This window comes from Taeniopygia guttata, chromosome 3 (assembly GCF_048771995.1).
Source record: "Taeniopygia guttata chromosome 3, bTaeGut7.mat, whole genome shotgun sequence".
NCBI classification, from domain to species: Eukaryota; Metazoa; Chordata; class Aves; order Passeriformes; family Estrildidae; genus Taeniopygia; species Taeniopygia guttata.
The window spans coordinates 66474174-66488278 of NC_133027.1; the positions used below are offsets into that span (position 1 = coordinate 66474174).

A 14105-nucleotide genomic window follows, 5' to 3' on the forward strand; every position below is an offset into this window, starting at 1 on the left:
TGCTGGAATAGTCATTTTGTCTTTATTTTCTCATCCATTTTCTAAAGAGGCAGTGTTATTTCAAAAAATCTCAAATGAAGACACAGTCAAAACAACACATAGAATGACTTAAATAAATATTTCTCTTTTCAAGATGATTGAAGTATAGGATAAATAAAACATATTCACTGGACATTCTCCATAAACAGTTCATATCCAATAGTTTCTCCATTAAATATTCAGAAAATCAATATTTATTATATAAACTACTCTGTCACTGACTACATCTTTAGAGAAACAAGTTGGCTGGGAAAAATGAGATTTCACTGAAGAATAAACCTATAGAAATTATGTTTCTTAAGGTCTATTCTTCTTTAATTCTCTCTTCTCTCTTGAATTCAATCTACATCAAATTGGTTTCATCTGAGTGGGACTGAAAGCTGTTGGTGCTTAGTTTAGCTAAGGGACCAAGCAGCAATAGAAAACATATGGGATCATCCCCACAAAGCTAACACTGGGGCTAAGCTCCTGAGAAACCATCCTCTGCAGAGTTGCACTTTGTTCCTATAGAGGAATGTATTGACTTCATTCAGCCCAGAGATAGCCCAGCATTATCTTCAATCAGTTAAACCTAACACACACCCACTGCTTGCACAAGGAGAGGCTTTTGCTGTATTGAAGATACTAATCTAGACCAACAGCCCAGAGGCTGTGGTGCCAGTCATGCACCACACAATTCCTACAGGTCCTGTCTTAGCCCAGTGGTTACTGCTCAGACTGACTTGGCACCTAAGGGAACTCTTGTACAGCACTGCATGGACCAGAGGAGCAAAACGCAGCTTCAAATCAGAGAACTCACAGCCTAGGATAATGTAACAAACAGTGGTCCTGCCCCACAACAAAGCAAGGCTGCCACAGCTGGAGCTGTGTCCTCTCTTCATGTCACAGCCCAGCATAACCCCAATGTCATAAAAGAATACAGCTGGAGCTCGTAATACATAACATTAACTAGATGGACAAAGAGCAAATCTTAGTTCACTGCATTAGACATTAGCTTTTTGTTTTTAAACACTGAATTGAAGAATCAATTTCCTTCTGGTCTTTCTCATCAATACCACTTGTCTACAGAATTACTACAAAACACTGCAACAATCTAATACCTGCTTAAAATAACTGAGCAGCTTTGATGATGGTCTGCTCCATCCTAACCTGAATCTTAATCCAGTCAATCTTTGTATTTCTTTCTTGTCAGTTTTTATTGCCAACTCTATTCCACCTCACATCTTTAGTTTAGTGTCAGCCCTAAAACTTCCATTCCTATAGGCAAATAGTTAAAAGAAAATCTCCTTTCACTTTGCAGTTTCTGGGTCTCATAATTGCACCAAAAGGCTTGAAAATGTGAACCATGTCACTTCAAAGAAAGCAAATTTAAAACTCTAGGGCACTTTTTAAACAAAATTCTCATCACTTTTACAAGAAGCTTATAATCTGAAGAGGTGAGGTGGGTGCCTGAGTCGCAGAAATTTCTAAATCCTTGGGGTTCAAATGTAAGGATTCCTCTTTGCCTTCCTTTTCTTCTTCTGCTTTTCTACTCTTCTATTTGGTATGAGGAACGAAGATGCCCAAATTTCTGGTAGAAATCTTCTTCAGCACGATTCAGAGCTTCCTCATCTATATAGACAGCTGGTCTCCGGGAAGCCAAGAAGTACTGCACTTTCCTCAGGCTCCATCCCATCACGTATCTCAGCCAGCCACTGACAGCTGCTGTAGACCTGCCAACACCAGCATTGCAATGAACATAGACAGTGTGTCCATTCTGCAGCAGCCCGTGCAGGAGGCAGACAGCTTGTGGCAACATCTGGATTCTTCCTAAGGTTAAAAACAAGGCACATTCATTTGCACTGGACAAAGTCAGTTCATGGCTGATGAACTGTGAAATATAATGGCAGACCTGATATATTCCACTTTTTTCTTTCTTTTCTCAAATGACTTTCTAGGCTAACTTGTTTAATTTTTTTCCTTGCAATATAGAACCAGATCACTGCTGCTAAATAGAGAAGTAGTTTCTAAGACATTTCTAAGTAAAATGCCCCAAGTCTTCTCTAAATTATGATCACATCACATGTGTGTGGCATATTCATTTTCAAAGGAACTGAGACAAGGCAGCACATTATAGAGAACAGCACAACTTACATGGCATTAATGTTAGCAAGCCAAAAATGAAATTTGCTTTTTAATATCAGAGGTTTGTGAAGGTACCTACATATTACTGATTTCCAAAACATTTTAATGAAGGCCACCAATTCAGTAAGTGAGGGAGGGAGAGCAGAACATTTTACTGTACAACTTAAAACTGATATGATTTCACTGTGTTCTAAGCATACAGTCAAACAACACAGAATAGCCTTTCTCACTCCCAAAGGAATGAACATACCATATTTTCTGACACTTCTGGCTGTCCTGGGAAACAGAGCTACAAACAGTACAGTCCAACTTTTCCTCATGGCACACATGAACACTGACATTAAGCCCATTCAAATTCCTGTTTTAAGGTCTCCTGGATTCCCTCATGTCCTGTTGCTGATATGACAGTGACCTGTTTGGGGTAGTGGTATTTCACTGTGTTGAAAGCGCTCGCTTCTGCTGGCAGGCTGCTCACTTGAAAACACATTCACTTTCTAACCTTCTGGCTGGAAACAAGACTTTGAACTGAGCAGTCCAACCAAGGACTTAAAAGTACTAGTAATTGATGCTACAGCTCAGGTGCTATGAGTATTTTCAATTAATTGCAAACTATTATATAAATGTCACTATGGAGTTTCATCAGACTGGGATACTACAGTTAAAGAAAAAGTGTTTGTTGGGAAGGGAACAGCAGACAACACAGCACCGTCTCTCCATTTTCAATCAGCAAATGTGGCAAGCTGCCCTGCTCTGCAAACTTGCAGTCTTCCACCTACACAGCATGTTTTCATAATATAGGCTGAACTCGGGCTGAAAGTAAAAATAGTCAAGCAGTTATTAATGTCAGATGGCTTTAAACTCAAATACAAATAATACTGCCAGACACAAAGTACTTCAGATGATCTCTCTAACTACAAGATAATATGAATAATTTGTTAAAGACAGCATGCAAAGAAACTATAACTTGTGTTCCAGCTATATTTTCATGCAAAATGTGCACAGAACTCCTCCCCCCACAACTGTCACGAAAGTGACAGATTAGTAACTCAAAGTGTTTGTTGCTATTAATTTACTGCAAGAGTGACATGAGCATTACCTTCAGTGCTCATGTCTGCAGTTGGCAGCCAGACATAGGCAAGACCTTCTTCTTTATACAGCTTCATGAGGATTTCAGGGCTCATGGGTTCTGGGTAGCGGTTGCAGCCCCAGGAATTTTGAACAATGTCAGATTCAGTCTGGAAGTTCATCACAGCTGTAACACCCAGCTCATGCTTCAGCTTGATGGTCACATGCTCCAGCTGCCGAGGGCAACTTCCCAGCCAGATGTTTGGCAGAATCCTAGCATTGAGAAAACATTGGGATTGATTACAGTATCTTAAGGAAACTGCCAAGTTCAGCAGTGCTCCGCTTCCAAACCTGCTTGACATCATCACACAAACACTGCTAAGCACATGCTTTTCATGTCAGGCAGTAAGAAACTTCTTGTTTCATTACAACTTATTTTGTTACAGTTGAGTTTGTTACAGGTGATATCTGATGCTGGGGATCAAGCTCCTAGGCTACCCCAAAGAGACAGATGTACTGAGAAAAAATTTCAGAGCATAGTTATAGCACAGGTCTTCAGTGCATCATACATCACTAAGCTTGAAGTAGAAGCTTACTAACATCAGGGGTTGATTTAAGAAAACTCTGAAGATTCATGCAATTTGCACAAACACACAGAAAAAACCCCAAAACAACAACAAAAAAAAAAGAAACAAAAATATCTCCAAAAAGCCAACAAAAAAACTAAAGAATTCACATGATCCAAATCTGTATTACTTTAGTAATAAGTCAAACATAAAGAAGTCTTCCAACTCTTTAGCTACTACTCTAATGAGGGAAGTAGGGAAAAAAGCATTTTGAACAGCCCTTCTGTGATGAAATTTAAAAGTTAATGAGTAATTTTCTTCTAATTTTTCTCTCATCTCTTGGAGTCTAGTGGGAATCAAATACAGAATCACAACACATGTATAGCTTCCCTCAAGGCCTGAAGGACCAGAAATTTTTCAGGAAAACAAGAGCTTTATGTAAGATGGGAAAGTACCAGAAATATGGTTGTTTATCTGAATCAAACTTCAAGACTTCTATGGTTTTCCCATTGCTAATTATCATAAAACTATTGTATACTTCAACAGATGTTGACATTATAAACTGAATATTTAGAAACCGGTTTTCAAATAAGGAGTTTTAATATGCACATGCAATTAAAATAATGGTATATGGTAACTGAGACCAATTTAAACATTTCTATTACATAACAAATAACCATTTCAACCATGTTCTAACAGTGAGATCACTTAAAAAATTTGAATTCATTTTTGTTTCACATACATGTTCAGGAATTGCCCAAAATCCAACATAACCAGGCCAAGCATTTCCACCGATCAGAGGGATGGGCAAACGTCCACTGAAAAAACTGCTTCACTGCCCCCCTTCCCACGTGCCAGCCCCACTGCAGCCCCCATCCTAATCTGAGCGAGTGCCCACTGTCAGGATTCTGCCACAGGAACCTGCCACGATGATTAGAGCATTTCAAGGTGCTAAATGTAAGCTACAGTGCCCTAACAGATGCTGACAAATGGCTGGAGATGAGCAATGGCCACAAAACCCCATTCCTGGGACAGAGAAATGGCAATATCACTAATAACTTGTGACAATATGAGGATATTATTTCAAGAACAAGAACATTAGTACCCTTCCTTCAAAGGCTTTCCTGGAGACTCATACATATGTAATGCACTTGATACTTTGTGAAACATTTAATGCATTAAATTACCTTGATGGGAGGAAAAAATGTGTGTTTTCTAGGATTTGATTAAATTAAAAGTGAATAAAGCATTCCTGGGATAAATAAAATTCTGAGTAGTACTCTTGCTTACTGACAAACCAATGCTTTATAATTTTTCCCCCAATGATTTTTTAATGGGTGAACATCATAGCTGTGCTATCTGCAAGACCCCTGGGATACAGACTATTTGTTTATTTTGTTCTTGCAGCCTAACAGCATTGCACAACACTAACTGCATTTACTGAACAATCTGAAGAGTTTACCAAATTTTTATTACTTTATTCACTCGACAATTAACCAAACTAGTGGAGGCATTCAGAGAATGACCTAAGAGATGTATTTAGGACAGGCAATTCTGGTGAATTAATTTTATGATCAAGTCCTAAAGTTTAGCCTTTGAGAGGATCAAGATGTAGCCTTGACCTTGGTCTATAAGCCGCTTATCTACCCACCTAGAAATAACTGTAATTCTTAGTTTTGCTGGCCAAGGCTTTACTGCCTTTTTACCATGCAGAAAACAGTACTGCAGAGCTTTCCCATCAGCCAATTTAGGTAAAAGTTCTAGGATAATCCTACTGCATAGTACCAATATTTCTATTTGGCTTTATATAGTCCAAACATTACCTTTTTCTGACATCAGAAGGAAGGAATAAAAGGGTTAGTGTATGTGTGAGTACAGAGACTAAGGGAGAGTTTAGCAGCTATATTCTATATATAGATTTTTTTGATAGCCCTACTGAGGCCTTCATTATGCTGAGGATCAGGAAAACATGCATATTGAACCAAGCAAGAATATGATAATTACATATTTACATCTCTTTCCTTAATGATATAACCTTTAGTTTTCCTTTTCAATGTGGCCCTTCTTTATGTTGCCATTGAAGCTCAGTAGGTAGCTAGATTTTAGCCTCAAGACTACTTGGCATGGGAAAGAAAGTTCTTTTACGTTCCCCTCTAAACTGTCAAGTTATAATGATCTGAGCTCTCTGACAGCCACTGTTTTCCAGCTCACATGGGTGTATTCCAGCAGCAGATTATGTGATCCCTAAGCACATAAAAAATATTAGGAAATTATTAGTGATCAACTGACCTTTAATCTTTTCAGCCAAACCCCTTTGATGTTCCCAAAATATCAAAGATAATAAACCGTGTTTGGCTTCAGAAGACATGGTCAATTCAGTCAGAGACAGTTGATCAATGAAGAAATCACCTAGAGTGATTTAAACATCAAGGAGATTTAATGATCTTCTGAGATTAAGAATTGAAGATTGTCTACGAGCCCTTTTTTTATAGGTACTTTCTGTCAGCTACTTGCAGCCTGCCCTACACTTTAGCCCTCCACCAGTAGTATGGATACAAGATTTACCTACCTTAAGGGGACTTTTAGGGGTCCAACGGATTAATTAATGTGAGAAGCTTGAAGTTGTGGTAACAAGGACTAAATGTTAGGCAAATGTCATTCAGTTTATTTTTACAGAGCCCAGACTGATGGCTGACATATTTAAAACCTGCTTTTTGACCTATAAACTGAGAAAACCAACAATTATTTATCATTACCACAGAGTAAATATGGACCACCCTGCAAACACTTGTACATTTCTTTTCCAGCACTCTTAAATTATTTTTAATGATCTAGATATACTTTGTGATTGTTGGCTTTCCCCCAGGACCCTGCAGAGTCTGTATTAAAATGGCAATTCAAAGTGAATTATATATAACATTGTTATATTATATATAACAATTCAGAGTGAATACATCTAAAATAGCAAATGCATTCCATTTAATCAATGCGTATGCAAATGGTCTTCCTATCCCTATGGAGAAAATGAGTCTGAGGCAATGAAAAATTAGCACTGTGAAACTTATTTTTTAATGGTGCATTCTAATTCTCAGGCTGGTTCACAAAGCATGACACACCATACCTCTCAATCTTAGTACAGTACAAAAGCAGCCCAGCAACTGTAATTGTAGGGATTTGATTTCCAGGGAAGGTGACCTGACCTAGGGGAAGACTCCTGCATCAGGCAGTCAGCTCTTTCTCCATGACACCAATGTATACTCTGCTTCTTCAGCAGCTCCAGTTTTACCTTTGCTAATAATGCTTTGAGACAAACAGATCCTAAATTGAAATTTCCGTAAAATGCTGACTTGCAAGCTGGGATGACTCAGGTACTGCTTCCAGATCTGACCAATCATCAGTGTGCTAGAAGAAGGCATCTTAGAATCTACCTGAAAATTAATCAACACTCAAAGAGTTACAGTTCTTATAGAAAAAGATAGGATTTGGCACTTTAGGAACACATTTCATAAGAATATCTATCAGCTACTGACAGGTGTCCTTTTATCCTGATATTGCCAGCTTTGATTAAAAGAGAGGACTTTGCCAAACTAAGCAGGGTATTTGTCATTGGTTATTAGCAACAATGATCCATCAACGATGCCATTTGTTTATACCAGTGATATTTTTGAACAAGGTCCCGTCTATTATTTTAAATGAAAAGTGATGGATTGAATCATCCCTCAGTACCTGATGAAGGGGTAGCCTGTGTTTAAGCTTGCACTCCACTTTTCTACACCAGACTTCCTTAGATCCCATTAAGCATCTGATGACTGTGAGATTAGTACTAAAACACACATATAACAAAACAGAGCCGTTTAGCTGAGACAACAAACAAAATAATGATTAAATTGACTCTGTCCTCCCTCAAGACTCTTATTTCCTAAAGGTATAGCATGCAACCACAGCACATGGAACTTGCAGTAAAACTTACTCTGCATTCCCAGAAGAGCAATGTATATAATTCAGTCAATTTACCCCCAGAATTTTGTGCTGCTTCTAGGGATACAGAGTAGTTTTTTGCACCAGTGTAGTGCTATTTCCCTGGTACCACTACAAGCAAGCAGCCCAAAGGGAATATAGGCCTGAAGTACAACTCAGTTACAGACGATTTTTGCAGCACTTGAACTGCTAGAGACTGTTTCCAATTACACTGCATTCCTATTTCCTCTCCTGATGGCATTGGAGTAGGAACTCATTCAGAATTTTTTTATAAGGTGGATTTTTAATCTAAAATTATGATCTGTCTGAACCAAAAGCTTCACAGAAATTTTCAACTTTCAGCCAAATTTAAACTAGTTCAAAGACCAGATGTCTGTTCCCTGCCTCATATGACACAAAAAAGAGATTTCCAGAAGTATTGCTTTGGGCATATTCAAAATGAGAATATAGGAAATCCTCAGCTATAGCTGATATGCTCTTTCATCTTTTCTATATTCTCTGCCTTGTGACAAGGCACATCACTTTAAACGGCAATACCGCTGGATTATGATGACCCAGAACTATCATCCTGCATATGCTCCTTCTTTTGCCTGTGGCATCCTTCTAACATATAGAAGCTTATTCATAGGTCTGTGTGTGCCTTCCCTGAAGTACCAAATTAGACATCTCTCTTCCAGGCCTTCCTTGTTCTCTTCTCTGAACCTGTGACAGTGAGCACTTCCTAGAAATCAGATGAGGTTCCTGTAACTTTTGTCAGAGCAATCTGGAAACATTACTTAGATAGCTGTTTAATGCCCTGAAATGCATTCACAGTCAGAGAAGAATTTTCAGATTACCAAATTCTGTTCTCCAGTGAAGATCTGAGCATGTTCAAATATTCTTTGATACGTAGAAAACATGCTGATTACTATCCTCACCTCAGAAAAAAAATTATTTTTCCAATATGAATAGTGCAGTCACAGGTCATAGACACACTTTCTTGTCTCCATAATGGACACAAAGAAAAGATTATTTCCTTCCACTCCATAAAACCCTTTTATTTATCTCTGCGTTACTAACACACTCCAACACAGCTTTCCATTCTTCACACGTACACACGCACACACACATGCTTGTCATGTATTGAAAGCATCTGATCACTCTTGTTTGCCTTTGGACTCTCTCTCATTTTGAATATGTTATGCCCAGTACTAAAAAGAGTACATTTCTGAGAAGAACCAAAGATTACTTACTTCTTGTGCTTCAAAGGCTTTAACCCTCTTTAAAGTTCCCTGGCAGTTCTTCTACAGCATGTCATTGCTGACCTATATTCAACGTGGGATTCCTTTTTTAAGTTAAGATCTTTCCAAACAGATGAACCTACTCAACAAGGAGAGACTAAAGTTTGCCCAAACCATTATTAGTTTCAATTGCCAATGGTGTCAAATTAAACTAAATGAATATGTAGCAAAGGAGCAGATGAGATTCACAGTTGATGAATGCATCTCAGCAATATGTCCTGGAATAAATAATCTCACATGCACATCACTGTGCTTTAAACTAACTATAATCAAATAGAAAGGGAAACAATACCTGCTTGTTGGGACACTTGGTGAAAGCATTGCTTTATAAAGAGATCAAGGTGGAAATATGAACCTGTACCAAGAAGTGAACTGCAAGTAACAGAGAATTTATAGTATGATCTAAAAATCACTGATCCTATTCTATGCACTCAAATTTCAAACTTTTGACTAATATTTTATTGTATCAAGAAAGATACAGAAAAATGAGAATATTCAAAATACAGTAGATTCCAGATATTTCTTGTGAGAATACTTTCAAATGAGAGCAGACTAAGGATTTAACATTCTTAAGAGGGAATTTAACAACTGTTTAAAGATGATATATATGAGAAGGGCAAACCAACTGGCTTTATCAAAATAAAAAACATAACAAATATCAAATTCCATATAGCTTCACCTATAAAGCAACTACCAAGTGCTGAGAAAAATAGCAACATTTTAAAAATAATTTTTTTAGTCTTGTCTCCTCCTCCAAAATACAGACAGAATGGACAGATATCAAAACAGAACAGTCTCTTGTTTGGTCTTGTACAGGAATTTTGGTTTTACTATAGTCTGTTTAAACAAAGGACAGAAAGATCTCTCAGCCCAATGAAATAATAATGTAGGACTGGGGGGTTGCGACACTGACATTTCATTGCATATTGCATAGGGCACAAGGGTGGAGGACTGTGGTCTTAATCCCTTCTCCTGTTGATTTACTGATAAAGTCTCCTTGCAGAAGACAAATTGATGGACCCATCATGGTGAGAGGTCTGACTTAAGCAGCATTGACTGGGAACAAGTCAGATGCACTTGATTTCCCAGCATAGAGTCAAGTAGTGGCCAGACCAGGACAGAAAGGTTTGATGATGCTATGGTCTAACTCCAAGATAGAATAAACAGGCTTAATAAGATCACTCTCATCAAGAAAAGATGGAATAAACGGCCATAACCTTAGCAGAAGCCACCAGAGAAAAGCACTGATTAATGATAAAAGTATATCCTACTGAAATGACACAACTGCAGACCTTGTAGAAACTACTTATATTCTTGAACAAAAAACTGCTCTTACCTAAATGTCAAATGTAGAAGGAGCACAAGTCATTGCTTATAAATTTGCTATGCTTTACCACTGAAAGAGTACAGTTTATTGTGAAGTTAAGATTTCTACCTCAGGGCTTTAAATGAGGAGAATTAAACAGGCTACAATGTAGCTCCAAGGTGGATTTTTTTACTCCTCTTTATTTGGAACTCTGATGAAAAGCAATTAAGGTCTGGCAAATTTTCTTCTTAGATGTAATTGGAACTACTTATCTAGCTTCTCACATGGGAGCAGACTTGGAATGTAGAAAGAAACACCTGCTTTTATCACTTTAGAGCAACACTTTTTCAGCTTAGAATATGCAGAGTTTCTCAAGCCCTTGAATTCTGAGTGTTATGCTTAGTAGTATCTTATTTATTCCATGTTCACAAATCTGTGGCATAAAACTACCTCATTTACTGATATGCCAAGCAAATAAGCCATTAATATAATAATAAGCCATAATTTGACCTCAAGCTGACAACGTGATAAAAGTAAAGCAGGTAAGAATAATATCAAACCTGTAACTGAAATACAGTATTACCCAGACACTCAGCTACAAAGTGGTTCCAGTGTTTTGCTGTCTTCTCTTTCACAACCTCGCAGCGCATTCTGTGTGTGCTTCAGGATTGTCCCGGCTTTGAATTCACCAGGATAAAAAGATCCACATGAGAAGAATTAGTCACGTATGACTTTAGTCTACAGATCCAGAAAATTTTCTCTTTATGGCCCATTTTCCCCTTCCACAGCAATCCCCAAACATTCCCTTACAAGAAGCATAAGAGCTTTATTAAAAGAAACTTACAAAAAACAACTCATAAGGACAGATGCAGAGATCAAGAACATTCCTAACATCCTATATCCTGCCACAGCAGGGAACTTGATGAAAACATGCAGACAACTGGGAAGTAAACCACATCCCACACTGCAAAAATGGCAATAATACTTGGATAAGTATTATTGTGCTTGAAAGTCACAAAATAATCCTTCTGTTGCATTCAGTACTGGTAGACCATCATCAAGAAAAATGAAGGAAGAGAAACACCTGGAGAGCTCAGCAGAGAGTGCTAGAACAAACAGAGTTCTAAAAGACAAGTTTTCAGAAAAAAGACTGAAAGATCCAAGGACTAATATCAGAATGAATATAGTAAGATATTCCAAAGTCAACCACTCTGATTCTGGGAAAAAAATAGCTTCCAAGCATATATTAAAGGGCTATAGAGGGGCAGGATACTAATTTGTTCTTCAAGTCTTCTGTGGGGAGAACAAGAAATTAACTTGAATTGCACTAAGAAGACTTAAATTTGGATTAGTAAAGCTTTTTAATGGTTGGAATAGTGAGGTAATTTAATGGGAGACTAAGAGGCCTACAGAGTCTCATCACTAAGATGAGATCATATTTTAGATCAGGCTGGATAAACCTGAAATGATTTAAATGTAATTGAGATTAAGTTGGGGCATGGAAATGGACTGGATACTTTCTGAGGTCTCTTTGAGCCTATGATCTATGATACTATAATCATAAACTTTAATTTCCATTTCTGGAATCACTACCTATATTCATTTATCAAGTTCCATCTTGAAATAATTTAGGCTCTTTGTCCTTCCTGCCCTATTTGAAAGGTCACACCAGAATTCAGACATCATTCCTTTGATGACAGAAACCTTGTTCTAATTTACACTCTAAATTCATTCAGAAGCAATTAGTATCCATTTGATCTTAAAGAAGGTTCAATTTCAATAATTCTTCTTCCCCCTTTGTAGTAATTCCTTAATGTCTTTTACAAATAGCAATAGATCCTCTTTCTTAGTCTTCATTAAACTATGCTGTCTATCCCAAGCACCAGAAGCAGTCAAACTATGGTAGCACAGAGTTTCTTTCAAGCCAATTTAATTTGCTTCAACTCCAGAGGCATAAAAGTTACATATCCTGTGGAAACCACTCTCTTTCGTTGCATATTTGTTCTGCAGACACAATAATAGATTAAATTTATCTAATTTTGTCTATAAACTAAACTCACATACTCCAGTAAGTTCAGAGGAATTGCTGTTATCAACCTCGCAGTACATTCAAATCTATACAGTGAAACGACCCACAACATAAAATCTTCTCCTTTCTTCTTCACTTCATTCCATTAAACAGCTTAAAGCAAATTATTTTACCTCTTATACATTTTTATAATCTATTTTGTCTCTAGTCTAGATATGATCTAAAGTAATGTGGTCACATAAGACTTTATCCACATAACCAAAACTGAAATGTGGAAGATTAAATGTTATTCTCCCTGTATTCAAAGTGAAATATTTTATGTCACATTTTTCTATTAGTTTCTACTGTGAAGATAAGAAAGAAATTATTCACAAGCACACCAATGCCTTGGAGGACAGATCGTCCAGACCTAGCCTTACAGGACTTGGCCATGATTTATTTTCAAACATCCTCACAAGGTTCCAATGGATGCCTAAGTGTCCTAGCAGGGCATCCCCGGCCAGGTAATAATTAGCATTGACTCCATAATTCCAGCAGGCTGATCAATCACTTTATTACACTATACTTATTAAGAAACCAGTCTGATACAATTTACCTAATTGGTCCTTCAATTAAAACACCATCCCCATTGGCCAATTAAGAAATCACCCTTTGGTAAACAAATCTCCATAACACATTCCACATGTTTACAACAACAGGTGCAGCAAGTGAAGATAGGAATTGTTTATCATTCTTTTTTCTGATCTTCTCACAGCCTTCCTCAGGAAAACGCCTGGGAAAGTCGTGTGCCTCTCTGTGTAGCAGGAGAGCTGCTGCCACACCTAAGGAGCACACCATATGTAGCAGAAAGCAAGATTTGCCTTTATAAGGAATGACTGTTCTTGCACTTTGATTTTATAAACATTCTCTGAAAGGAGACAGGGTGCCAATTACAAAAATACAGCCTGAGAAGAGAATCAGGTTCCAAGGCTTGTACTGAACAACTTGGAAAGGACTCCTCCATTGGCTTGTGAGCATTGATGCCTAAATGCTCCAATTAAAGAATCTTGTCTCATGCAACCATGATTGCCAATGGTTACTTCCTACATATGTCTCTATTAGATTGCCAACATTCCCATTTGTTTTGAATTAGAACAACCACCCGGAAACACGAGAACAACAGGCTGCTAAACTCAGCCAAACTGCAAAAAAACATGAATCTCTTGGCATTAGAAATGAGAATTTCTAACATTAATGCTTAGAAATGGGGATGATGCCACTGCTGGCACCTATATGTTAAATCACCTCAACAAAATCTACTCAAACTGCTACAAATGAACTTTAGGTTAGTGCCTGAGAAGATTCATGAATCATTAGTGAAAATGTATTTAGTCTTCTTTCAGAGCTTACTTATTAGCAGCTGGTTAGGAATCTAGACTGGGAAAACAATAAAAGATTAATCCAGTTTTCAAAATGTAGCATTTCAGATCCAATGGAAATACATTCCAATGCTTCAGAAACAAGTACATATTAATGAAAACTGCATAATTGCAAAGCACAGAATATTGCTAGCTGGCCTTGTGATCCACATGGCACCATATTCACATGTACAAAATAATGGAATCTCTCAGACCTCCAACAGTCAGAGAAAAATGTACATTCATCCCCTGTAGTACCATCTGAAAACAGTCTTGAAGAGCTCTGTATCCATGTTCATTCTAATTTATCCAGAATTTATA

The 14105-nt window shown here is 37.6% G+C and overlaps 1 protein-coding gene across 6 annotated transcripts in view; it reads right to left on the bottom strand.

Moving 5' to 3' along the window:
- The window catches only part of EPM2A (EPM2A glucan phosphatase, laforin), a 35269-nt gene continuing 21164 nt past the window's right edge, over positions 1-14105 (bottom strand). For all 6 annotated transcript variants that reach the window (XM_030268150.4, XM_030268155.4, XM_030268151.4 and 3 more), the window contains exons 3-4: positions 3260-3501; positions 1-1848 (exon numbers count right to left, since the gene is read on the bottom strand). In XM_030268150.4, the coding sequence (XP_030124010.1) occupies positions 1568-1848; positions 3260-3501 (523 nt within the window). In that variant the 3' untranslated portion in view covers positions 1-1567. The remainder of the gene's footprint in view (positions 1849-3259; positions 3502-14105) is intronic.